The sequence below is a fragment of the Pelodiscus sinensis genome, chromosome 7 (assembly GCF_049634645.1).
Source record: "Pelodiscus sinensis isolate JC-2024 chromosome 7, ASM4963464v1, whole genome shotgun sequence".
Lineage (NCBI taxonomy): Eukaryota > Metazoa > Chordata > Testudines > Trionychidae > Pelodiscus > Pelodiscus sinensis.
Genome location: NC_134717.1, coordinates 34,734,238 through 34,762,134, shown reverse-complemented (window position 1 = coordinate 34,762,134; position 27,897 = coordinate 34,734,238). Strand labels below are relative to the sequence as shown.

At 44.0% G+C, this 27,897-nt stretch overlaps 1 protein-coding gene across 1 annotated transcript in view; it reads left to right on the top strand.

Annotated features, from left to right (window-relative positions):
- Positions 1-20,082, top strand: part of FAP (fibroblast activation protein alpha) — a 61,356-nt gene extending 41,274 nt beyond the window's left edge. The window contains exons 19-26 of the mRNA XM_006114846.4: positions 938-1,007; positions 3,081-3,275; positions 3,980-4,034; positions 11,133-11,232; positions 15,789-15,853; positions 16,704-16,776; positions 17,052-17,125; positions 19,720-20,082. Coding sequence (XP_006114908.2) covers positions 938-1,007; positions 3,081-3,275; positions 3,980-4,034; positions 11,133-11,232; positions 15,789-15,853; positions 16,704-16,776; positions 17,052-17,125; positions 19,720-19,821 — 734 coding nt within the window. The 3' untranslated portion in view covers positions 19,822-20,082. The remainder of the gene's footprint in view (positions 1-937; positions 1,008-3,080; positions 3,276-3,979; positions 4,035-11,132; positions 11,233-15,788; positions 15,854-16,703; positions 16,777-17,051; positions 17,126-19,719) is intronic.
- Positions 20,083-27,897: the final 7,815 nt, after the last annotated feature.

Below are 27,897 nucleotides of genomic sequence, written 5' to 3'. Positions count from 1 at the left end.
TCTCAATGTTGCTATGGCTCAGTTTGCCCATCGGTGAAACAGATACAGTAGATCCGTACCACACAGAGGTGACTATTAAGAGACTTCATTCATTAATATTTGTAAATTAATTAATTTTTCTCTCACAAGAGGGAGAAATATAAAAATCATTGTGGCAGTCAGAAAAAGGTAATATATAAACTGGTATGCATGCATTATAATGACTTGAGGGCATAGTCTGAAATTTGAAGGTATTATCATTAGTGATTTTACAACATAGTTTTATAATATAGTAATGAATTGATGTATAGAATGTATCCTGTACTCATATAGCTCACCACTGAGGGTACAGCAGCATTATTTTGGAATAACTAATGTTATTCTGAAATAACACAGTCCGCGTCTACACTACAAGCAGTTATTTCAACATAATGTCTCAATAATGTCGAGCTGGAAACTTCTTACTCCGACTCCTGTAACCCTCATTTTACGAGGAGTAAGGGAAGGAAGAGTGCTCTTCCTAGGAATTCCTGCTGTGTAGACAGTGCCAAAAGCCAAATTAAGCTATTTCGACTTAAGCTATGCTATTGATCTAGCTGAAGTTGCATAGCTTATTTCGGCTATTTCGGCTTTAGCCCTGCTGTGTAGACATGCCCCGAGATAGTATTTGTCATTCCAATTTCATTTTTTCTAAATGCCTGCAGAAATTAAATCATAATATTATTTTATGCAGCTTAATTAAAAACAAAACCCCAAACACTCCAACACTTTATTTCTTCAAAGTTGTTTTAAAACAGTCAAATAAGAAATTTCAAGACTTAAATCAAATCATGAGTCACAATTCATGAATCCAGTGTTTCATCGCTTATTCATTTTCCTATGCTATTCCAACAAATAATGGCTCATACATAGAAGAATAATCTTAAACATTGTAATTTTGTAATATATCCTTTTTTAGCCTTGTGGTACAAGATGCTTCTACCTCCACAGTTTGATAGATCCAAGAAGTATCCTCTGCTTATTCAAGTGTATGTAAGATTTTCTTTAATTTTTTTACAGAGTCTGCTTTATCAGAAAGGGAATTAGTTCTGATATGTCACATGTAGTGCAGGATAAGTGCATAGGTATATATAAAATGCAAAGATACCAGTTCTTTGGTTTTAGGCTATATTTTTTATATAAAATCCTGAAAGCTTTATTGTTGATTTCAATGAGACTAAGATTAGTCCTTCATAAGGAGAGTAGGAATTTGTAGAATATCACTTGGAATAATTAGTTCCATTACTACTTCCTTATACCATGAGACTGCCTGAGACAGCACATTATGGGTTTCACTGTGGTTAACTTTGGAAAGTATGACATGAGTCTATTGGAAGTGGCTAAGAAAAAAATGTTAACGTTGTGGACTAGATTATCCCCAGTTTTCAATTAAGTGTATAAGGAGTTAAGCCCTTCCTATTGCTGAGGGAGGGAGATAGGGTGCAGAAGCGGGGCTGAAGGTGGGGGGTCTGGGAAGAAGGGAGGGCACAGTTGTGGGCTGCCTACTGAATATCATGAGCCTGTTTTGCCTTATATGAGAATATTTGAGAGGAAAATATGAGACGGCTGCAGTGCTTTCTTTTTGATGGTACTGCCCGGTACGCAGTACCAGCACCTCCAGTCAGAGCTCAACAACTTTTCCCCTGGAGTACCAGTACCTTTTTTTTTGTTTTTAAACAAAAAAAAGCACTGGACGGCTGTATCACTAAAGTCACCTCCAGAAATGTCCCCTTTCCAGAACTAAGGTTCTGATAGGCTACCCAACAGAATGCACTCAAGAAGTTTCTTTTATCATATATATAGTAGCCCAGTGTCTGAGAGTCTGTAACGCCGAAATGCTGGCTGTTCCCTCTGAGGGGCGCTGTTGCTGAAATGCTGGCTGTTTCCTCTGGGGGGTGCTGTTGCTGAAATGCTGGCTGTTCCCTCTGGGCGGCGCTGTTGCTGAAATGCTGGCTGTTCCCTCTGGGCAGCCTGTGCTGCATGGGGAGTGCGGGGCCCAAACAGCCGCTTCCGCCACTTGCTCCCCCACAGTGGCCCGGCTGAGTGGCGCAGAAGTCAGCCGAGTGGTACGGTGGGCGGTGAAAGTGGGCGGGGTGGTGACGTGCAGCGTGACAGCGGCTCTAGGCCCCGCCCCCTAGCTGTGAACATCACCACCCTGCCCCCCTTCACCTCCCGCCATGGAGCTCAGCTGACTTCTGCGCCACTCAGCCAGGCCACCACGTGGGAGCATGCGGTGCAAGTGACTGTTTGGGCTTCACGCTCCTCATGCAGCACGGGCCGTTTGGGCTCCATGGTCCCCCAAGTGAGAGGCAGGAGGGGGAGGAGAAGAGAAAGAGAGAGACAGACAGAGGCAGGAGGCGGAGGAGAGCTGAGAGAGAGAGAGGGAGGGAGGCAGGAGGAGGAGGAGGGGAGAGAGAGAGAGAGAGAGAGAGAGAGAGAGAGACCGGAGGCTCAGGAGAGAAGACTGACGTGGAGGAGAAACCTGAAAATCCCGTCTTATGATGGGTTAATTGGCTAGTATTAAATAAGACCTGAAGTCTGAGCCTTAGTTATTCCATTATTCATGTCCTGTCTTCAGTATATGTTTTGTTTAAGATCATCCAAATCTAACTCTGAGGCTGTGTCTAGACTGCATCCCTTTTCCATAAAAGGGATGCAAATTAGACACATCACAATTGCAAATGAAGTGGGAATTTAAATCCCCCCTGCTTCATTTGCATAAAAATGACTGCCGCTTTTTTCTGGCTCGGAGCTTTGCCGGAAAAAAGCGCCAATCTAGACACGGAATTTTCAGAAAATAAAGCCTTTAAGAGGAATAAAATAAGGAATAAGGGATTTTTCGGAAAAGGCTTTATTTTCCGAAGAATCCGCATCTAGACTGGCGCTTTTTTCCGGCAAAGCTCCTAGCCGGAAAAAAGCAGCAGCCATTTTTATGCAAATGAAGCGGGGGATATTTAAATCCCCACTTCATTTGCAATTGCGATGTGTCTAATTTGCATCCCTTTTACGGAAAAGGGATGCAGTCTAGACACAGCCATAGATTCTGCGAATATTTCTTTCAGGTATGGAGGACCTTGCAGTCAGAATGTAAAGCACACGTTTGGGATTAGCTGGATAACCTATCTTGCAAGCAGAGAGGAAATTATTGTTGCTCTTGTGGATGGCAGAGGAACAGCTTTTCAAGGTGACAAGATGCTGCATGCAGTATATCGAAAACTCGGAGTCTATGAAGTTGAGGACCAAATCTCTGCAGCAAAGTGAGTACCAATAGAATCCCTGCCACATGTTAAGCAATATTGAAGCAGTGGTCTAGGAGACAGATTAGTAGATGCAGTTCAAGGTGTTCGGAGCACTACTTGGCTGATAACTGCTAAAAATGAAAATCCATATTGGGGACTCTTCATTTCCTTCAGTAGAGGCATTAAGAAAAGAGTGAATGGAACAATGGGAGAAGGGGAGTAAATGGAAGGTCTGAAGATATATTTACTGGCATGCAATTTATTAGTTCCTTTTAAATATAGATGTAAACTGAGGACACAGGAATGAAGGCCAAAGTTTGTATCCATGATTTCTGAGACTATCTTCTTTAGATGCTCTTCCACACTGTGATCAGTACTCCCACTGGGCGCCTATGAATTGCTTTCAATTCTGCCACGGTCTCTCTATATAGATGAAAATAAATTTGTGTTTAAATGTTAGGAGTAAAAAGTAAATGAAAAGGTGTTTCATTGTTTCAGTTGGTCAGACAGAGGACCATAATGGTCCCATTGGATCTTATAATCCATGAAGCTGTTACTTGGTCCTTCGTAGAAATCTGATATGCTTTCTGTGCTGATGGTACCCTAGTCTGTCTGGAAAGAGTGAAGGAAGCTTAAACTCTCTTTTATTAACTGAATGTAATGTAAATAATCCTATCGGATGATAAGAACAGCTGCATAATTGTGATTTTTCATTTAAACAGAAAATTTATAGACATGGGTTTTGTTGATGAAAAAAGAATAGCAATTTGGGGCTGGGTAAGTACTTCCTGTTTTGAGTATTTCTATATTTATCTTTCTTAATCTTACTGCAGTCAGTGTTTTCTAAACTTCTTCCTTGTTTGCTCTAAAGATACTTCTCTAAACTTTTTTCATAGTAAAAATTAAAATCCTTTGAGATGCCTATGCTGATTTTCAGGAAGGCATGAGCTGAATTTTGGGTAGCTTTCAGATGTACATATGGTTTTAGATTGAAACCAGGCAAAATTCAGAAGATTCTGTTGGATTCACTGTTAATAATGGGGTTTGTTTGAATATGTTACTCACATCAAAATTCAACAAGTGTGAACCATTGACTTTGGCATCATCCTGAATTCCTGTACTTCCTGATTTTTCTCTGGCCTTGCAATTGTTCATGGAGTTGTACTTCAGAGAAAATAAAGTGATCCAAACCTCTTTCCCAAACTACAATGTGTTCTTTTACCGAACTGCACATTCTGAGGCCCAGGGGGTTCCAAGCAGAGATGAGCAAACTGCTTTGGAGGAGATAAGAATCAGGCCAGACCATCAGCCTGAACTTGAATCAAACCCAAGCCTTTTGAGGTTTGGAAAAGGTTCTTTAGATTCATTTGACTTCTCCTTTGTTCTTTGCTTTTCCTGATTGGGCTTGGGACCAGTGAAATACACATGGAAAGTTATTCTCACTGTATTTCTATGGCTGTTGAAACCGGGACTCACTGGGGGTTTTACATAGCTGCTTGTTATATTATGCTTCAACATTAAAGGTTCAGACCTCCCTTTAAACCAATCTCCTATTGGTCATCCTTACTTACATTGAGTAGTGTCTTAGGTGAGAATCAGACTTCTGGAGCAGAATCTTGCTTTAACAGAAGAGAAGGAAACAGTTATAATTATTATCTTTCCTCTGCTTACCATTCAATCTTCAAGATAAGAGCCTGGTATTGAAAGTAGTGCTTAAGAGTAAAGAATAAGCAGTGGCCCAACACTAAAGAGATTGCAGTAAACTAGAACAGACTAAACTGGGATGTTAGCTACCAATTAATTGATTCTTTCCAATGTTTTGCTGTTTATAGATGCCCATTGTTCTCTTATCTTTCAAAAAGGGCTACAATTTCATGCTCTTTAAACAGATTGTCTTTCTGCCAGAATTCTTCCAGTCCGTCATTATTTAATTTCCCCCTCTTGGCCCTGCCGTCTCATCAGAAGCTTACCCAGAACCATGTTACTTACTGGAGATAACGTGCAGATTGAGTTGAACAGTAGCAAATGAAAATGGCTGATATTAGATGAAATGTGAACGAAGTTGCTAACAGCTTTGTATGAAGTTTATATTATCTAATATTTTAGCTACTGTGTTCAAGCACCAATATAAAATACCTAGATACAATTCAGCACAGTAAAAGGGTACGTCTACACTACAGCGCTAGTTCGAACTAACTTAGTTCGAATTAGTTAATTCGAACTAAGCTAGTTCGAACTAACGCATCTAGAACTAAAAACTAGTTCGAACTAGCGTTTTGCTAGTTCGAACTAGTAAGTCCACATTGAGTGGACTCTGAACAGGGCTTAATGATGGCCGGAAGCAGTGCCGGCAGGGCATAAAAGGAGGACTTAGAGCATGGAGATACTGTCTCAGGCTAGCCGAGGGCTGCGCTTAAAGGGTCCCGACCCCCACCCCGGACACACAGTTCTAAGGGGTGCCCCGCTTGCAAAGAAGTTCTGGCTTGGAGTGCCCTGAGTGCCCACACTGGGCACATCACACCACTCGGCCATCAGCCCGGCTGCACTTGCCGCAGGCTGCCATCTGGGGAGAGGGAGTAATTGGGGGGCTGCAGGAGAGCTTCCACCCCCAGAAGCCCGCAGAGCCAGCCCAGTCCTCCCCATCGGGGCTCGTACCCCATTCCTCCCTCACCTCCTTCCACTTGCCCTTCCCTAGCCCCCCTTCTTATTGATGTACAAAATAAAGATAACGTTTCTTCCAACATTGACTCTGTCTTTATTGAAAAAAACTGGGGGAGACTGGGAAAAGGAGGTGGGAGAGGGGAAGAGAAAGGCTGGGAGAGGGGAGGGCAACTAACATGATCAGGGGTTGGGAACAGGTCCCAGATGAAGAGAGGCTACAGAGACTGGGACTGTTCAGCTTAGAAAAGAGGAGACGGAGGGGGGACAGGATAGAGGTCTCTAAAAGCAGGGGTTGGGTGGAGAGGGTGCATTCAGAAAAGTTCTTCCTGAGTTCCCATAAAGAAGGACTAGAGGACACCAAAGGAAAGGAATGGGTAGCAGGCTTGAAACTAGTAAGAGAAAGTTGTTGTTCTTGACAAAGCAAATAGTTAACCTGTGGAACTCCTTGCTGCAGGAGGCTGTGAAGGCTACAACTAGAACAGAGTTGAAAGGGAAGTGAGATCAAGTCATGGAGGTTGGGTCCATGGAGTCCTATTAGCCAGAGGGTAGGAGTGGTGTCCCTGCCCAAGGTTTGTGGAAGGCTGGAGAGGGATGGCACGAGACAAATGGCTTGGTCATTGTCTTCGGTCCATCCCCTCCAGGGTCCCTAGGGTTGGCCGCTGTGGGCAGACAGGCTACTGGGCTAGATGGACCTTTGGTCTGACCCAGGACGGCCATTGTAAGCTGAGGGCTCAGTGTCGGGGGTCTCAGTGGACCCCCTTGATTTTCATGCACACCTGGTCCTGGGTGGCCAGGCTGGCAGCTCTCCTGCCCTAGACGGCCACTTTCCTGTGCCTAGTGCGGAGATCGTGGACGAGGTCCACGATGTCCGCACTAGCCCAGGAAGGTGCCCGCCTCTTGCGGTCCAGGGCAAGCTCCCGGGAGCCGCCAGCCTGGTCCCGGCAAGAGGGGGTGGGCTGGGGGGCATCGGGTGGGTGGCTCTATGCCGTGCCAGGTGCAGGGTCTGCTAGCTGGGTGCTGGCAGGCTTGCACCTGGCACGGGCACCGTAGCCAGCCCGTGCCCCTTTAAGGGGTCCGGGGCCGGGAGGGGGGCATAGAGTTTCCCTGGTGTTGGCCAGAGTGGCCACCAGGGAAACCTGGGGAGGGCTAGCCTCCCACTAGTTCGAACTAAAGGGCTACACAGCCCTTAGTTCGAACTAGCTAGTTCGAACTAGGCGTTAGTCCTCGTAAAATGAGGTTTACCTAGTTCGAACTAAGCGCTCCGCTAGTTCGATTCAAATTCGAACTAGCGGAGCGCTAGTGTAGCGCATAGGAAAGTTAGTTCGAACTAACGTCCGTTAGTTCGAACTAACTTTGTAGTGTAGACATACCCAAAGTGAGTAAATTATACCTCTTTTTATGATAGGTAATTCTGATATATACTGAATTTTGGGGAAGGGACAAATCCTTAAGTTCCTGAACTGAAAACATTTGATTTTTTAATCAAGATGCATTTTATTTAAAGAAATAAAATGACAAATTTCTCATATACTGATGGAGACAAAATGCAGGAAGTCATACCTTTTATTGGATCACTTTCTGTTGGTGAAATGAGACGAGCGTTCACATTTTCAGAGAGCTCTTCTGTAAGCTCAAAAGTTATTTCTTTCATCAACAAAAGTTAGCCCAATAAGGGTATGTCTACACTACCCTCCTATTTCGAAATAGGAGGGTAATGTAGGCATACCGCAATTACAAATGAAGCCCGGGATTTGAATTTCCCGGGCTTCATTTGCATAAGCCGGGCGCCGCCATTTTTAAATCCCGGCTGGTTCGAACCCCGTGCCGCGCGGCTACACGCGGCACGAACTAGGTAGTTCGAACTAGGCTTCCTAGTTCGAACTACCTAGTTTGTGCCGCGTGTAGCCGCGCGGCACGGGGTTCAAACCAGCCGGGATTTAAAAATGGCAGTGCTCGGCTTATGCAAATGAAGCCAGGGAAATTCAAATCCTGGGCTTCATTTGCAATTGCGGTATGCCTACATTACCCCGCTAGTTCGAACTAGCGAGGTAGTGTAGACATACCCTAAGATATTAGCTCTTCTACCTTATTTCTCTAATACTGTATTCTTGGACCAACAAAGCTACAACACTGCAGCCATAAAAATGATTATATTTGACTGGTCTAATATGTCATCATCCATCATTAGATGTATTCTTCAGGTAATGGAACCATTGCATAAGCTGTCAGTCTTTATATTTTAGGCAGGAATCTGTCATTTTCCCACTCAGGACATCCAAAAGGTGCTAGTGGTCCAATATATTTCAGTAGAGTTGAAAATGCAATCCTCTTTTGTGCCTAATAGTCCTATTCATAGTCTGTTTGTGTTGGCAGTTATGCTGTAAGCTGTTCACTTTTTCAGGCTCACAGTAGCCCAATAATCTTTCTATATCTGGTTCCTTATTTTATGACCCTGCTATGCTGATTTCTGATATGGATAAATTCTCCTCAAGTTAGCTGGAAAATGATTGCAAAAGTTCTTTGCTATTGCTTTATTTGTTGCTTCTAGTTATCCCTCACTGTCATTTAAAATTGGATACTACTTAAAAGGGTATGGAGAGTTGCTTTATTTTGGCACACAATATGATTAAACCCATTCATCTCTAAGCTTCCCTTTATATTTTGAACAAAGAGGATGAGAATGCTCATTTGCCAGATTCTCAACAAGCCTCGTTAGCCCCTTCTCCCCTTTCCTGGCTTTTGTCACTCCTCCTCCACCTCCTCCTCCAAAAAGAATGAAAATCCTCTTTTATCTTCACAAGTCATTCATGCAAGCACTCATGCTCTCAGGCAATGTCTACACTACAATGTTTTTTTGGAAAAAGGTACGCAGTTTGCGTACCTTTTTCTGACACTTTTGTCGGAAGAGGGTTTTCTGAAATTTGGAAAAACCTCCTCTTTTGGAAGATCCCTTCTTCCTTGTGGAACAAGGAAGACAGGGCTTCCGAAAGAGCACGTCTACTCTTCCGCAAAATAAAGTGGAAGAGCAAACGTGTTCCCTGGATACAACGTAGTTTTTCCAGGATACCTCCAGTATCCCCAACCCCCCACCCACCATCTAGAGGTACCCTCAGTCACACACTTCCTTACCAAGCAGACCAAATGTGGCACACTTAGAATCAATTGCTCTCAGATGCCAGCCCCACCTCTTTGCATAGAACCTTTCTGAAGTCGAGGCTAATTCTTCCCCTTGCCTCCTCTCAAAATATGAACTGAGAGTCAGGCCAGGAATCATCCCCAGGAGGGAGGCTGAGGAATTCCTTACTCCATCCAACAATTTTGGCAGCTGATCCTGAAGCACGGGTGGGTTTCTGGAACAGAAAGCTATGAAATCATGTGGACTGACCATCATGTGTTCAATTATGTGTTGCAGTTCAATGAGTAAAGGTAGTCAGTACTAAGGCATCAGACTCCAAGCTGTTTTATATGGCTATTATCCAGAATGGGTAGGAATGGTGTCCCTAGCCTCTGTTTCTCTGGAGGTGGATGACAGGGGAGGGATCATGTGAGGATTACCTATTGTGATCCCTCCCTCTGGGGCATCTGATATTGGCCAATGTCGGCAGACAGGATACTGAGCTAGATGGACTTTTGGTCTGACCCAGTATGGCCATTCCTATGTCCCTATGATAGGATGCCAAGCATAACTCAGCTTTCTGACTTTTCTAGTCTTTAACATCCAGAGATTGGAATCATTCTGTTTTTAGAAGCCTTGAGGCTGAATGAAACTTGAGGCTGAATGAAATGGAATATGAATGATATGGGGTCAGATCCTGGCCCAAATTAAGGTCTCGTTTTTCCAATCTTGAGTGAAGTAAAAATAATACTCAATGATTATTTACCTTCCCATCCTCAAAATTCCCATAAGAGCACCTGGATCTGAAAGGTGCTAAATACCTCATGATTAAACACTTAATGTGGTAGAAACAATGCAAAACAAATCACATAGTAACATCCTGATAAATTAAAAGCGTTCTATTTTCTTCCTCTGATTGTTAGTTTTTTTTAATGAGTTGCAAAAATATTTTCCTCACCCTTGCAGAAAGAATCCAAAAATATTGAAGAAATCGTATCAGAATTATATATAGGGATAGCCAAAGGTAGTGTTTTCTCTTTACGGCCAAAAAACCATATATTTCAAGTAAGTCAGGTTTTCTAGTTAGTACAACTTATTTAAATTTTTCAGTCTAAATTGTTTTTTAAGGGAAATAGGGTTTTGACTGACATTTTGGTGAAAATATGTTCTTCCATGAAAAATTTCCACTTTTTCTTGGAAAAACAAACACAACCAGAAAAAAAAATCTATTTTTAAAAATGTTGAAAATATTTTGAGGTAATATTCTGTGGGTTGGCTTCCTTAGTTAGACTATATCTGCTTTGATGCCCTACCATCAGAATGCACAATAGAGACTCAGCAAGAAGAGAGGCACTGGTACATTATGGGAGATGTAGTCTGGCCGGATAGGATCATATGGCCATGAGCATGTGGTTCCTATGAGGTACTGCAGCAGCATTTCCAAATCAAAATGTTTGGTTTGCAGCTGAATTTTTTTGCTTTTCTGATGGAAATGTTTGGATTGGGATTTTTTTTGCTGAGAAGTCTAACTTTCCCATGGAAAATTTTGACTACAGTATTTTTTTTCTATTTCTATCAACATTTTCTGCTAGGAAAGAATTGTTCCAACCAGCTCTACCAAGCAATCATGCAGCACATGGATATTGTTAAGGCATTTAACTAAAGCCTGACCTTTCCCTGGAGTACTGTGGTCTGCTTTAAAGCCAACACCCATAGCCTTCCATAGCTTGCTGTCCATGAGCTCACATATTAGGCTGATTCATTATAGTAATTTTTGGCTGAAAAATTTCATTTTTGGCTAGGTAATTCAGTAAGTGAGGAATATTGGGATTTGTCCAAAGGCACAGTCCCAGATGAAGCAGTAACACAGACAGGAGAGAAGAGGTGAAGTGATTAGATAGAATTGTCTTTCCTTTTGTTCCTCACAAAGAGTCAGCCAGACTCAGTTCATGCTGGTGAAGGTAAAGTCTCTAGCTGCTTTGCCCCAATGTTATTAAAGCAAATGTTTCCTTTGATTGTAATGTTTTGTGACTTGAATTCTCAGAGAACAAAGTGATAGTTAACTGCACAGTATTAACTTGCCTGTAATTTCTCTCTAGTCTTATGGTGGATATGTAACTTCTCTGGCACTTGGATCTGGCAGTGGAGTATTTAAATGTGGCATGGCAGTGGCTCCTGTCTCCAGCTGGGAATATTACGGTATAGAAACATTTAATAAACACTGACTCAGAAAGCATGACGTTATTGCAAAAGCTTGACAATCTGAAACCTTATAAAAATGGTCATTACCAAAATAACATTCTTCAAAGCTTATATTTAACCCTTTCTCTGCACCAAGCCTTTTGGAACAAATACAGTGATCTGGCAGAAGGTTTGCTAATCTTAATTGTGCATCTCTAAAGCCCCCTTAGCAAACCATGTGCCTTCAATGATGTGCGAGATGGGGCTTCTTGTTAAGTCTGCCACGAAACTGAGGGAACAACTTCGAGGTGATTTCCTTACCTTTGATAGACTCACCCCTCTCTGATTACATTAACCCCTTCAGAAATCACTTATCCTTGTAGTTCATAACAATATTTCTGAAGGACATTTTTTTCGCCTTGGAGATGGAATTGTTTGTATCAAATCTCTGGCATTTTTAAACACTTTTCCTAGCAGAACCTCCCTTGAAGATTTTCACCCACTCCTCCTGTTTCCTGCCACACAAGTTGACCCCTTTAACGCATTAGTTATACAAGTTGGGTTCTCATTTACTCCAAGAAGCATCCTTCACACCATGCTGACAGTGTAATGGTGTAAATTACATTTAACTGGACTCATACTGAGCGTAATGCCTCGTGTTGGGACATCTCAGCTTGAGCCAGTATTGCCCCGTAGGCTCCACCTTCCCTCTCTGGGTAATTATTAAAAATGTGGTGTGGCAGCAACTGCAATTGTATTGTAACTCCACAGATTTCCATGACCTCTGTCCCCAAGATGAACTACAAATGTGTATGTGGCACACAGATGGCACTTCCATGGGATATTGACAGTTTATTTCTGCCTGGACTCAGTTAGATGTGTGTACTGATTGTGTTAGCTCTGTCAGCAGTCTCTGATAACACTGACCATAAGCAGTAACTAACCATCATTCATGCTTAAATTTGATACTTTACGACTGGGCCTCAACAAAGATACTAATTATCTTACCCATTACAAAGATAGCTTCCCCAATTATCACCTTTAATATCATTAGCTCACAGACATTAACCTCCCCCCCATCCTCCCTCTAAAGTTTGATTTGTCCTTTTTATATGTGTTCACTTTTTTTGATTGTATCCCTTTGGTATATATGGTCATGCCAATTTTCTTCCACAATTTGATCTGAGGAAGTGGGTCTGGCCCACGAAAGCTCATCACCTAATAAACCATCTTGTTAGTACAGGCAGTCCCCGACTTACACGGATCCGACTTATGTCGGATCCGCACTTACGAACGGGGCTTTCTCGCCCCGGAGGTCGAGGTAGCGGATTGCTACCTGCGAGCTCCGGGGCGAGAAAGCCCCGTTCGTAAGCTGCTCCGGTGCCCCTGGTCTGCTGGAGACCGTCTCCAGCAGACCAGGGGCACCGGGCGGGTTCCCACGCTTCTGAGGCTTTGCCAGAGCAAAGCCTCAGAAGCGTGGGAACCCGCCGCTGCTGCCGCTTCAGTCGCGGTGCCTGTGGTCTGCTGGGGACGGTCCCCAGCAGACCACAGGCAGGGGACTGAAGCGGCAGCAGCTGCGGTTCCCCGTGCTTCTGAGACTTTGCTTTGGCAAAGCCTCAGAAGCGGGGGAACACGCCTGCTGCTGCCGCTTCAGTTGCGGTGCCTGCGGAGGTCCCCAGCACACCACAGGCACCGCAACTGAAGCGGCAGCAGCGGGCGGGTTCCCCCGCTTCTGAGGCTTTGCCAAAGCAAAGTCTCAGAAGCGCGGGGAACCGCCGCTGCTGCCGCTTCAGTCCCCTGCCTGTGGTCTGCTGGGGACCGTCCCCAGCAGACCACAGGCACCGGGACAGAAGCCGCAGCCACGGGGGGGTCCCGCGCCTCTGAGGCTTTGCCAGGGCAAAGCCTCAGAGGCGCGGCACCCCGCTGCCGCTGCGGCTCTGCTCCCGTATCCCTGGTCTGCTGGGGGGGGGGAGGGCGGCTAGTGTTCCCCCCCCCCCCAGAAGACCAGGCTTTTGTTTTGGACCCTGGAGCAGAGCAGCTGGGGCTGCCAATTGGTCCTGCAGCGCCTTCTGGGCACTACTGGACCAACCCGGCAGCACCCCAGCTGCTCTGCCCCAGGTCCTGATTCAGCTGCTGCTGGTCAGTTTCAGCAGTGGCTGAATCAGGACGCCTGGGGCAGAGCAGCTGGGGTGCTGCTGGGGTGCTCCAGTAGCGCCGAGGAGCGGTGCTACTGGAGCAACCCAGCAGCACCCCAGCTGCTCTGCCCCAGGTGTCCCCAAGTCAGCCGCTGCTGAAACTGACCAGCGCTGACTACAGGAAGCCCGAGGCAGAGTTGCTCTGCCCCAGGCTTCCTGGAATCAGCTGCTGATCAGTTTCAGCAGCAGCTGACTTGGGGAAGCTTGGGGTTCTTAAATTGAATCTGTATGTAAGTCAGAACTGGCGGTCAGTTTGAGCAGCGGCTGAATCTGGACGCCAGTTCCGACTTACATACAGATTCAACTTAAGAACAAACCTACAGTCCCTATCTTGTATGTAACCCAGGGACTGCCTGTATTTAAAGTGCTGCATAATCCTGTCTTTTGTTTCATTGACCATCCTGTGAGCCTTTGCAGAAATAGTTGGCATGGCTGCATAGTAATTTCTACTCTATCTTCCCAAAAGGATAGTAATTGTGTAATTGCTCTTCCCTTTTACCTGGATTGAGCTTCAGAAACTTTTATTTAATGGTGATTCTGCCACTGGGAAACATGGGACCCTGCCCCAGTGAGCCAAAGGAGGCAGTAAAATGTATCTTTTCTCCAAATTCATGTGCCATTCACAGTTAATCAGTTAATGCCATAGTGCTACCCTCTTCTGGCTCTCGGATCTCCAGTCTCCGGAACTGTGAAGTGCACATTACAATAGGGAACTCCATCACAAAAGAACCATCCTAGCAGCCACAGATCACTTATTAAAGTGACCTGGGTGAGCCATTAAGCAGGAAAGTGTCCTGTATGAAAGTCTCACATGCAGAAAACTCTGCTCTCACCTATCCCTACCTCAGTCAAAGATGAAGAATGCAAAGAAACCACAGCATCTGGTGTCAGTGAAAAATGGACAAAGACCTGAATAGCCTGTGCATAAGGTTTTAAGCCAGTGGTCCCCAATCTTTTGGGGCTGATGGGCGTCCGGGGGCGGGGCCACTCCCACGCTGGACACTGGGGGGGTGGGGCTGTGCCCAGGTCCGGGGGCAAGGCCACCCATACGCCGCACTCCCGGGGCCAGCGCTGGCGCCGCTCCTGTGCCGCATGCCCAGGGGTGGGGCTGCCCATACGCCGCGTGCCTGGGGCCAGAACAGCCCATGTGCTGTATGCCCGACATCAGCGCCGCTCCTGTGCTGCGTGCCCAGGGGCAGGGATGCCCAAACGTTGCATGCCCGGGGCCGGCACAGCCCATGCACCGCGCACCTGGGGGCGAGTCCACCCATGTGCCGTGCACCCGGGGCCGGCCCCAATCACTCAGCGGGCACACAGAAATGGCCTGGCAGGCGGATGACGCCTGTGGGCACCACGTTGGGGACCACTGTTTTAAGCTATAGCCTCAGTCTCCTCCCACAGTGGCTGTACATATCCATTGAACAGGAAGAGTCACCAGGATGGAATCCCAAGGCACTCGTCCCTGCTTCTGACTCTATAGTCATTTCTTGGCTATAGTAAAGTTCTTTATAATCCCTCTTGTGTCTCCCCTTGTAGCGGTTGATATATACTAGGTTACTCTTGCGATTGGTTCCTGGAATGTATCCTACTAGATAAATCAGTCTGGGTATGTCTACACTACCCCGCTAGTTCGAACTAGCGGGGTAATGTAGGCATACCGCACTTGCAAATGAAGCCCGGGATTTGAATTTCCCGGGCTTCATTTGCATAAGCGGGGAGCCGCCATTTTTAAAACCCTGCTGGTTTGAACCCCGTGCAGCGCGGCTACACGGGGCTCGAACTAGGTAGTTCGAACTAGGATTCCTATTCCGAACTACCTAGTTCGAGCCCCGTGTAGCCGCGCTGCACGGGGTTCGAACCAGCAGGGTTTTAAAAATGGCGGCTCCCCGCTTATGCAAATGAAGCCCGGGAAATTCAAATCCCGGGCTTCATTTGCAAGTGCGGTATGCCTACATTACCCTCCTAGTTCGAACTAGGAGGGTAGTGTAGACATACCCTCTCAGCCTTTGTCTATATAGAACTGGATCCTCCAGATTGACTGTCAAAGCTTACATTTGATAGCTCTCAGATCATGGAACATGACTCACCTGTTTTCTCAGACCTTTTCTTTGGTCACGTTGGGTCGGGTATTTCTGCAGAGGCAGATAAAGTGGCAGCATATTTATCAATTCACCTTCACAAATTGTTTTTGTATGTAGGTTGTCATGTTGTATGAGGCAGTCAGGAGCTACAGTGAAGGAAGCTACAGAATTAGTTTTAAAAAAGTAGTACATTAGGGTGTATTAATGGAAGTTTAATGTCGTTTAAACATATAACTGCAGCATACAACCATTAGATGTGAATATATTCTGTCTACAGTTCTCTTTTTTTATATGATAGCATCTATCTACACAGAGCGATTTATGGGTCTTCCAACTGAGTCAGATAATCTCAAACACTACCAAGTAAGAATTCTCTTCATTGTGTTTGTTTTCCTCAAACTTAGAATCATGTTAGAAGGGAAGAAGGGTGTTGTGGGAAGGGAAGAAGGGTGTGGTGGAAAAAAGAAATAAGTTTCTATCCTTAACTATTCTGTGTTTAAGTGTCTTTGTTGTCCCATGGGAACATATAGGATCAGTTCAGATAATACCTGCTTACCTTCAGCATTGGGAGGCGGGGACCCCACCAGGGTGGGTTTAAATGATGATGATTCCTGGCCACTTGGTATGGAGTGAAAGCGTCTTAATGCTGACTGAGGTCTGTGGTGAAATGACACTAATCCACTAAGTAATCAGATTATTGCTACTAAATAGGGGCACAGCTAGTTCCTAAGTGTTTAACTGAAAATTTCCAGCCTTTATTTCCCTGATTCCCTACACAAACATACATACCGGTTCTGAACAGATTTAGGGCCTGGTCCAAGTCCCACTAATGTCAGTGGAATGCATTTCACTGGCTTCATTAGGCTTTGGATCAGGCCCTTAATGTTCATTTCCCAGCCCCACCCAAATGGCAGAAACTCCTCATCCCAAACTCCTCGGGCAGAGCATTTTGGCATAGATGGGTGGCATTGCAGCTTGAGTGTGGGATGGGGCATGGGCCTAAGATTTGTGTCAAATGGCTCTGGGAAGAGCCTAGGAAACATACTAACTTCCATTTCAAGCCCAGAGGGTAATAAATAATCACTCTTGTTATTGTAGTGCCAGTGTATATGATGATTCAGTTAGTTTTATACTATGCAATCAGAGCCTTTTACCTACGTGACTAAGTGGTCTAAATTGCAGCTGCTGAAGTGTCCATTTTCCCCCTGAACAGAATTCAACTGTGATGGCGAGAGCAGAGAACTTCCGAAATGTAGAATATCTTCTCATCCACGGAACAGCAGATGGTGAGGTTTGCAAAAGGCAGTTCAAATACTGCACCACATCCTCTTTGTTTGAGAAACATTAAACATCTTGCTTTGACTTTGATTAGGGTCAGTACTTAGATGTTTAGTCCATTTCCACAAGGTGTATAAAGTGTCACTTACTCGTTGTTAGGAATGTCAACTGTAGCACTCAATAATTGATGGACTGAACTTAATGCACTGTAGCTTTACTTTATCTGGTATTTACCACATTTTAATAACCACTCTTCCTCTTTTTATTCTGTTTCTTTTTCTAGATAATGTACATTTCCAGAACTCAGCACAGATCGCTAAAGCTCTTGTTAACGCACAGGTGGATTTCCAGGCAATGGTAGATAACATCGGACTATTTGTCTTTTTAAACATGGGCTTATAATTCTATTAACAAGTTCCTCTTACACCTGGGGACATTTTTAAGAAGGTCATTTTAGCCCAGTGAGTCCCATAGAATAGCTTGTGGACTTGCATTGGTCTGTGGACTTGCTGGTAGCCACAGAAAACTGGTTGACCAAATGAAATTGGCTCTTTGCTCCTTGTTTCCAGCTGCTTCAACAGAGTATCAGTTTCTTCTTTGTAAATAGTAGTTTTGAAGCCTGGAAAAGGCATGTGGAAAAAGAATGAGCAGCCAGCCTAGATGTCTCTTTTTGAGGCTGTTGCTACCTAATGAAACAGGAAGAGGAATTAGGAGCTTCCTTCAGGTACCTGCCAGCCACAGACAAAGATGAAGGATCTCAGAGAAGGGAAGAAGGAATCTGGAAAATAGACCCAGAGGGAGATGAGACAAAATTGTCAGGGACAGAAAGGGTAACAGGGACAGACAGGAGGGTGGAAGGGATGAATGAAGAGCAAAAGTAGGCCAAATGGACAAAATGTCTATTGCATCCATGTCAGGCTTTGGTTCTTCTTTATCGCTTATACATGTGCTAATGTCAGATGCACTAGTCTTGTTCCTGTCCTACTTCTGTCCATGAACTGTCACAGACATTAGTGCACATGCAATTCCCAAAGCACAGGGGTTTGTGGCACTCCATAAGTGTGTGGACCATAGTGTGGACTCCAGATGTCCTGCATTCCCACTGATTTAAAGCAAAACAGTGCTGCATCTGCAGAGAAGAGAAGCACCTAGCCTAAAAAAATGGATTTCAGTATGTCTTCATGACACTTGGCTGTAAATAACTTAAGGCAAATTTTCTTATTAAAATAATTGCTACTGTTCCAAGGTGTAACATAATACATCTCCGGCTACGTCCACACTGGGAAGGTTTGGCAACAAAAGTGCTGCTGATATGCAACAGTTGCCAAAAGTGAAAACTGGTCAAACCAGTTTTTCTGCCTCCCATTGTCGACATTTCACGGCCACATTGCTAGCACTCTGTTGACAGATAAGGTAAAGCAATGTGGGTAAGATGCATCCCACAGTGCATTGTTGTGGGAAGACAGAACTGAACCCTCTGAGTTCTCCCACAGCATTCTCTACTTCTGGAAGTGATATCATGAATAGTTCTGTGAGCTTTCCGTGCTGAGGAATGTGAAAGTAGCCCAGCAGTCTCTCCAGCCTTTCCCCTGCAGCAGCCTGCTGCTGTGTTCCTAGCAAAGCAGAATAGAAGCATTCCAGTGATTTGCTCTTTCTTTGTTCCACAAACACAGCAGCTCATTCAGCTATCAGATACTTCCTGAAACTTTGAAAGGGGAGGGGCATATGCCTGCAGGACAGCAGAGATCACAAAACACTGAGCGCAGCCATAAGGGCAGGCATTGTGGGATACTGGCTGAAGCCAGTTCTCTCGACAAAACAAACAACAAAGTCCACACTGACTTTTTGTCGATAATAAAGGGAGGGGAAAAGTCAAAAGTCTCTTGCAGGGCTAGAAGTTTTTTGTCACCAAAACTGGGTGTTTTTCCAGACAAAAGTTGCATTGTAGTGTAAACTCTCTCACTGTTTCTCACCAAAAGGCAGTTTTTGACAACAAAATGTGCCAGTGTTGACAGGCTAGTTACTGTTCTCAAGATGCTATAGAACTGATGTACTAAGGAACTGATGCCATAGAACTAATGCCTAAGGAACTGATGTAATGCTGAATGATTTGGACAGAGCTCCACAGGGGAGGGCAGTTTAATGAAAACATAATATTGCCAGCCAAGTCTGTCTTTGGAATGGCTATGTCTACACGACAAGATTTTTGTGCAAAAACTTGCAGAGCATCTACACCTTAAGCGTGTTTTTGCACAAGAAAATAGAACAGAGGGCTTTTGCCGGTCGAGTTATTCCTCTCACCACAAGGAATGACCCACTACAGCTCTTGTGCAAAAAAGCAGCTGTGGACGCTCTAGAAGTGCCTTTGCGCAAGAAATCCCTATCGGAAAAAGTACAGGTGCTCTGTGAATGGCTATCAGAGCTTTCTTGCGCAAGAGTGTCCATCACGCAGTGTGGACACTCTCTTGTGGAAAAGCACATCGCTTCTGCGATGCACTTTGAGGTCTGGACACGCTTTTGGGCAAGAAGTTTTTGATCAAAAACTCTTCTGCAAAAGGTTTCTTGCTCAAAAATCCTGCAGTGTAGACTAAGCCAATAATTCTAATGCTAAGGACATGCAGCACATGTCACGGACTCTTGTCCTTGAGGGCATCTTAGAGTTTTTTTGGTCTGGCTTGATGCAACTAACTCACCAGGAAGGCATTCTGACTCCCAAATTACAGATTATTTAGAAATGTTGTTCAATAAGAATATGAATATAATGAAAACTAATAAAAATAATTATCACACAAAGAACAAGCGAGCTAACAAGCCACTAACCATTTGTCTTTGTGAGGCACCTTTCACCATTTATGGGGCTGTAATAGTAATAAAGATTAAGCTTCTAATTGTTTACTTACTGTAGGATAGAGGAATAAAGTATGTTTGGGGTTTTTTTTCTTCTTTTTCAGTGGTACACTGATCAGGATCATGGAATTCCTGGCCTTTCAAGTAAACATCTTTATACCCATATGACCCACTTCCTCAAACAATGTTTTTTCCTGTCAGAATAACAAAGGTATTCTCATCATGATGAAGCATCTTATTCATCCATGAGAGCTAGATGTGCCTTGATATGATGTGGTTGTACCTGTGCACAGATTAAGTACGTTCTGCAGGTGGATTAAGAATTGAAGATTAAGATACTTTTAATGTGGAGTTTACATCTGTTATTCATGCTGTATATTAGCAGATAACATACCACTACACATTTTGGCACATTTAACGCCTGCTTGTTAAAAGAAAAGAAAATAAAACTGGAACTTAAAATGAAACTTATGGTTACTGTCATTTTGCATAAAACTCATGTTTTGGATTTTGGTTCATCTTCCAGAGATAGATTCTCATTTGGAAAGAAGACATAAAGTCAAGTGAACATGCTTGCTTAGTTATATTAACAGTTGAGAGAGCAATGTGATTTACAAATTAATGTCCAAACCACAGTAAGTAGGGGCAAAACCTAGTGCTACGTGAGTCATACAAGGTTTGGAATTGCAATTGGTATAATTATCCTGAAGCTTAAATGCTTGTCCAAAGTTTAGTCAATGCTGGTGGGTTTGAAATGCAGAGGTCCAAGGGAGAGTCTTTTCCTGAATTTCTACTGTTCCCTAGCATGAGCAAGATAAGTAGCTTGGGGTATGTCTATACTACAATGTTAGTTCGAACTAACGGACGTTAGTTCGAACTAACATTCATAGCCGCTACACTAGCGCTCCGCTAGTTCGAATTTGAATCGAACTAGCGGAGCGCTTAGTTCGAACTAGGAAAACCTCATTTTACGAGGATTAAGCCTAGTTTGAACTTACTAGTTCGAATTAAGGGGTGTGTAGCCCCTTAATTCGAACTAGTGGGAGGCTAGCCCTCCCCAGGTTTCCCTGGTGGCCACTCTGGACAACACCAGGGAAACTCTATGCCCCCCTCCCGGCCCCGGACCCCTTAAAGGGGCACGGGCTGGCTACGGTGCCCGTGCCAGGTGCAAGCCTGCCAGCACCCAGCCAGCAGACCCTGCACCTGGCATGGCACAGAGCCACCCACCCGATGTCCTCCAGCCCACCCCCTCTTCCCGGGACCAGGCTGGCGGCTCCCGGGAGCTTGCCCTGGACCGCAAGAGGCGGGCACCTTCCTGGGCTAGTGCAGACATCGTGGACCTCGTCCACGATCTCCGCACTAGGCACAGGAAAGTGGCTGTCTAGGGCAGGAGAGCTGCCAGCCTGGCCACCCAGGAGCAGGTGTGCATGAAAATCAAAGGGGTCTACTGAGACCCCCGACCCTGAGCCCTGAGCTTACAATGGCTGTCCTGGGTCAGACCAAAGGTCCATCTATCTCAGTAGCCTGTCTGCCGACAGCGGCCAACCCTAGAGACCTTGGAGGGGATGGACCGAAGACAGTGACCAAGCCATTTGTGTCGTGCCATCCCTCTCCAGCCTTCCACAAACTTTGGGCAGGGACATCACTCCTACCCCCTGGTTAAGACTACTACATGGACCCAACCTCCATGACTTGATCTCACGTCCCTTTAAACTCTGTTCTAGTTCTATCCTTCACAGCCTCCTGCAGCAAGGAGTTCCACAGGTTAACTATTTGCTTTCTGAAGAACAACTTTCTCTTACTACTTTGAAGCCTGCTACCCATTCCTTTCCTTTGGTGTCCTCTAGTCCTTCTTTATGGGAACTCATGAAGAACTTTTCTGAATGCACCCTCTCCACCCAACCCCTGCTTTTAGAGACCTCTATCCTGTCCCTGCTCCATCTCCTCTTTTCTAAGCTGAACAGTCCCAGTCTCTGTAGCCTCTCTTCATCTGGGACCTGTTCCCAACCCCTCATCATGTTAGTTGCCCTCCCCTCTCCCAGCCTTTCTCTTTCCCTCTCCCACCTCCTTTTCCCAGTCTCCCCCAGTTTTGTTCAATAAAGACAGAGTCAATGTTGGAAGAAACGTTATCTTTATTTTGTACATCAATAAGAAGGCGGGCTAGGGAAGGGTAAGTGGAAGGAGGTGAGGGAGGAATGGGGTACGAGCCCCCGATGGGGAGGACTGGGCTGGCTCTGCAGGCTTCTGGGGGTGGAAGCTTTCCTGCAGCCCCCCGATTGCCCCCTCTTCCCAGATCGCAGCCTGCGGCAAGTGCAGCCGGGCTGATGGCCGAGTGGTGTGGTGTGCCCAGTGTTGGTACTCCGGGCAATCCAAGCCAGGACTGCTTTGCAAGCGGGGCACCCCTTAGAACTGTCTGTCCGGGGTGGGGGTCGGGACCCTTTAAGCGCAGCCCTTGGCTAGCCTGAGACAGCAACTCCACGCTCTAAGTCCTCCTCTGATGCCCTGCCGGCACTGCTTCCGGCCATCCTTAAGCCCTGTTCAGGGTCCACTCAATGTGGACTTGCTAGTTCGAATTAGCAAAACGCTAATTCGAATTAGTTTTTAGTTCTAGACGCGTTAGTTCGAATTAGCTTAGTTCGAATTAACCATTTCGAACTAAGCTAGTTTGAATTAGCGCTGCAGTGTAGACGTACCCTTGGTGTTTCTGGTCTTTGAATAGGCAGATATGAAAATATCCTCAGATGCTTAAATTTCTAAGTGTATCACACCTTTTGAATCTCAAACCAACTTTTTGTTTGGGTTCATGTTAAGGGGTAGAAGGTATAGAGTCAGCACAGTTATTGAATCCCAACAATTGTTTCCATCTTTATCCAGAACTTGCTGTGTTATACTGCATGTATTCAGTGATGAAATTGGAGGCAAAGGCATCCTTTCATGAAATTTCAAAGGACAGTTCTGTCCTGGTAATACCTAACACTTCTCTGGGGCTCCCATTTTACAGATGGGGAACTGCAGCAGGGAGTTTCCAAGGTCACTGGTGCAACTCCACTGAAGTCAATATAATTGATATTGTCTTGTAGTGACCCTAAACATTTTGGGCCCTGATTCATTCTCCAATGTTTTAGGGGATGCTGCTTGGGAAGAGTCATTTTACAAGGTGCAAAATGCAGATGTGGAAAGCATCACGTCACCCTTCAAAACAGGTCTAGTCAAGTTCTAGAGGATTTTCAGAAATCAACTAAATAAAGATATGAAAAATGGACTGAGAGGAAAAGTAGAGTGAACTTGGCAAAGGGAAGCTAGAAGAATAACACATTTATCTACAGATTCACAAAATGATGTTATAAAGATGATAGTCATTGCTTGTTCATGAGTACAGAATATGGAATAATGGGCAGAAGATAAAGAAGGAAACTCTACATTCATGCTTCCTGGCAAGGGTGAGGTCAGTACCGTATTACCCATTTGGCAGGTCTTTCTGTTATGAGTTTTTACATAGCCTAGCTCAGTGGGTTCATTGTTTATCTTTGGGATCCTTCAGCACTTCCATAATGTGAATAAACAAACAGCAATAACAATACAAGGCACCTGGAAAAGAGATGCTGAGAGTGGCTTTGAAAGTGCTGTCAGAGGGGACATTTGAGCCCTAGGCTAAACATTCATCTAACACGGAGGATTTGTGAATTAAATCAATCCTGCCATGATGAAGGCAAATGGACAAGATATTTTACTAGAGGCCCAGTGCAAACAAAGTGATTCTGTGATCATTTTTGCACAGAAGTTACCATACTGTTTCAGATTCAGGCTCCATTGTATACAGCTTTTCTTGTCTTTGACACTAGCCAGTTCATGATGCTTTAGAGGAGAAGTGCAAGAAATCCTGAAGTAGTCAGTTATGGAATAACCCTCCCACAGGTAAAGCTTTTTTCTAGTACCATCTACTATTGCTTTACATTTCTTTGTGGAAAATCAAAGGCCTTAATTTGACCAAAATGACAAAAATACAGGATTTGTTCAATGGAGTTAAAAGGTGGAAATAACCTGCTGTATAAAAACCCCCTTTGTTCTGTGGATGGCAACAACATATCTGATCTTCCTCATTTAAAAACATTCTCCAGAGACAGATAAATCTTTATGTAAATGTTGTTGCCAAGCTGTTTGTAATGGTTAAATTATACTTTGATGGGAACTCTTGAGAAAATATTCAGTTCAGTTAAGGTTTTTTTGGAAACACTACCAATTAAGTGATGTTAATGAGCTTTTTGTTGGTAATGTAATTAAAATTCAGCTGTTCTAATTGTAAAAGGGGAAAAAATTATAGCTCTGAGAAAGTTAACAGTAAAATAAGCAAATATAACATGAAGCAGGGCTAATTAAATGGTGATTATATGAGCCTTTGTGAGTGTTCTACTGACAACAGTATTTTCAATAATGGGGTGATTTTACAAATGAGGAATATAAGTCAGCTGAATTTATTAGGGCTTAATTCTCAGCTCTCTTACTGCGGTGTAACTCCAAAGAAGCCTCTGTAAAATGGGCATGACTGAGTGGAGAATCAGCATTTAGGTGCCTATGGATATAGACACCTACTTCAATTTTCAAAAGCACCTAAACCCCATTGATTGAAATGGGAGTTAGACACTCAGGCACCTTTAAAATTTTGCATAGCACCTATCTGTATCTTTAGGCATCTAAACATCTTTGGAAATCGGTCCTTACTGTCTAATATTGGAAGTATAACCAATGAAATTATCCTGATGTAATCAGTGATTCATAAGCGATGTAAGGTAGAAAGCCAGAAGCATGTGCAGAGATGGGCATACCTGGAGAGTTTAAAAGGTATGTGTAGACTGATATATGAAATAGCCTTTACAAATGGGTTAAGTTGCCTGGACATCGTTGTTAATTTGTTCTAGTGCCTGTTCAGTGTCTGGGAAAATACAGCAGACAAATCCTCTGATCTGTTCATTCTTAAACTTGGCATCTGGTGTGAGGGAGAAAGCTGTGGAGATGGACAATGGGAAAAGAAGCACACTGTTCAGTTAATCTACTTAATATTTTTTCTATATCAGCCACTATGCACGCTGTACACTGTTTATAAGGAAAAAGCAGGACTATATCTAGTGACAACTATACAGCACCACTGGAATAATTTTTGCCCTGTCTTACTGATAATGGACATCCAGGGTTTGTCTAGACTACACCTCTCTGTCGACAGAGAGATGTAGATTAGGTACATTGAAATTGCTAATGAAGCAGGGATTTAAATAACCTGTGCCTCATTAGCATAAACATGGCTACTGCTTTTAAAAAAAAAACAGCAGTCTAGGTGCGGATCTGTCAAAAATAAAGCCTTTTTTGACAGATCCTGTATTCCTCAAAAAATGAGGTGTGCAGGACCAGTCGAAAAAGCCTTTATTTTCGACAGATCCATGCCTAGACTGCCTTTTTTTTTTCGAAAAAACTCCATTTAGAAAAAAGCGACGGCCATGTTTATGCTAATGAGGCACAGGATATTTACATCCCTGCTTCATTAGCAATTTCGATGTGCTTGATTTGCATCCCTCTGTCAACAGAGGGATGCAGTCTAGGCGTAGCCCCAGATAACTGAAATCATGCTGGACCACGGATGTTGCCAGACCAGTGAGTGTTGGATTAGAGAGGTTCAACCTGTATTATTTTATTTGTCTCTATCAACTGTTGCACTTAACTACATGTCTTTTGCTTCCATCCAAGACATATTTCACAGTCAATTGTTTAAACCCCATCAGCACACGATTAACAACCTGCAACCTTTCCTGGAAAACTATCCCTCACTCTCACAGGCCTTGGGGTTCAGGCTAATCCTTGCCTACATACAACCCCCTAACCTCAAACACATTTTTTCCAGCATCTGCGTAGCTCCATCATACTCATCCAGGAACCCTCCCTGCAATCAACCCTGGTGCCAACTCTGTCCACACACCTACACAAGCGACATCATCACAGGACCTAACCACATAAACCGCCACATCAAAGGCTCATATAACTTTACATCCACCAATGTAATCTACCCCATCAAACACCAGCAATGCCCCTCTGCCACCATATATATTGACCAAATTGGACAGTCTCTATGACAAAGAATTAATGGACATGAATCAGATATTCAAAATGATAACACATAGAAATCTGTTGGGGAACATTTCAGCTTGCCTGTGCATTCACTAATGGATCTAAAAGTGTTTGTATTATTTCAAAACAATTTCAAAAGTCCCCTGGAGAGAGCAACTAGAGAACTGGGTTTCATTTACAAGTCTGACACCTTGAATAGATAAACTTAAAAACTTAAAAAACCACAAATGGTCTGGTAGCACTTTTTAGACTAACAAAACATGTAGATGGTATCGTGAACTTTTGTGGGCACAGCAAATAAACAAACAGATGACCAGAGTTTTGAGTTTAGGATGTGCAGACCCAAAATAAAAATAGAGGTTTAAATAGAGGGTGAATAGAGGTTTAAACAAAGACCTGACCTGCATAGGCCACTACTTTCCACACCCTAATGACATAAAATGCTAAACACTGGGTACTTAAAATACTTATAGCCCACTCTATTAGCCTCATTTAGCATGGACACTCTAATTGACATTTTTTCTCCATTTTTCCCTTCTCTTTCCCTCCCACCTCCTCTCTTTCTCTGCTATTTATTTGCAATCTGGACCCCTTTACTCCACTCATCTGAAGAAGTGGGTTGTGCCCACGAAAGCTCATGATGCTATTTATATTTTTGTTAGTCTTTAAGGTGCTGCAGGACTATTTACTGTTTTTTAATGTTTTACAATTACAGACTAACATGGCTAAACCTCTGAAACTATTTTATTTGTTTTGAGCAGAGAAGGCCTTGTACTGGGGGGCATGGGAAACGGGAATCAAAAACCAATTAGATTGTTTACAGATCCAATTTCCCTGCAGATGCTCTGCTGGCCTCTACTTTTGTATATTTACAAAATAAAACAAACATGGTGGCAAAGCAAGGACTGCTCCAGTTCAGTGGCTTAAGTAGTTCACATACAGCAACAGCATCTCCACATGCACTGCAGTAGATCCTCTGACCACACTCCTACCCCATGCTCTCTCCTGCTCCCTGCCCCTCACTCCACACTGTACAGGCTGCACATGCCCCGTGAGTATCTTTTCCACATCCAGCCCTTCTTTCACATCCAAAATGGAACGGCAGTTCTGCTGCACTGGACCTTCTGTGGCTGCAGCATAGGCATGAAGAAAAGCATTAGTGAAAACACCTTAAGGCCATGGTTCAAGTTCATAGCAAGTTGAATCAGAGAAAAAGTCAAATTCATATAAAAGTTTGTATTTTTATGTTATCAGCTCCCAGTCACAGGACACAGCTGTTGAATACATTTTATAGAGCCACTTAAATGCTCTGTATGAAATCTAAATAATTTATCAGATTTTCTAATGATGCTGGTGTTACTCTCAGTTATATACATTGTCTTCACACAATGTAGCATAACTGGTAACCAGTAGGCCAGCCAGCACTTCTGATTGTGTAAATTGCTGCAGCTCCATTGAGTTCACATGGAGCAGTGCCAATTTGTAGCATCAGGCACTGCAGCCTGCTGCATAAGTGTGATTCATCTACTCACCGAGGGCCAAACCCCAACCTAGATGTATCCATGGCCTGGAGCCTAACTGGAGCTGCATGGTGTAGACAAGTTCTAGAGCATTGGAGTCTTATATGTAGCCTAAGAGGGAAAAAATTCTCCTTCACTGAAAGTCATCGCTGCTCTGCAAGGTGTAGTCATGATTGAGGAACAAAGTCAGACAGGTTATGAGCATTGCATATGTCTCTCTGGGTATGTCTTTGCTACAGCGTTATTTCGAAATAATTATTTCAAAATATCTTATATAATGTGTCTACACACAAAATGTATTTCAAAATAGCTTTTTGCTATTTTGAAATAGCATGTCCACACTAATTGGACACTGAATCGCATTTAAGGCTAGCCAGAACTGGTTCCAGCAGGCATCAGGTCAGAAGTTACCTTGTGGCCAGCAGGGCACCCTGGGAAGGGCTGGAGGCCCCTATTTCAAAATAAGCATCTACATAGCGCTTATTTCAAAATAGCAATTTCGAACTTGGCGCTATTCCTCATGGAATGATGTTTACCAATTTCAAAATAAGCCCTCCGCTATTTCAAATTAATTTTGAAATAGCAGTTGGCTTGTGCAGATGCTAGGAAAGTTATTTCGAAATAACTTTGCTGTGTAGACATACACTC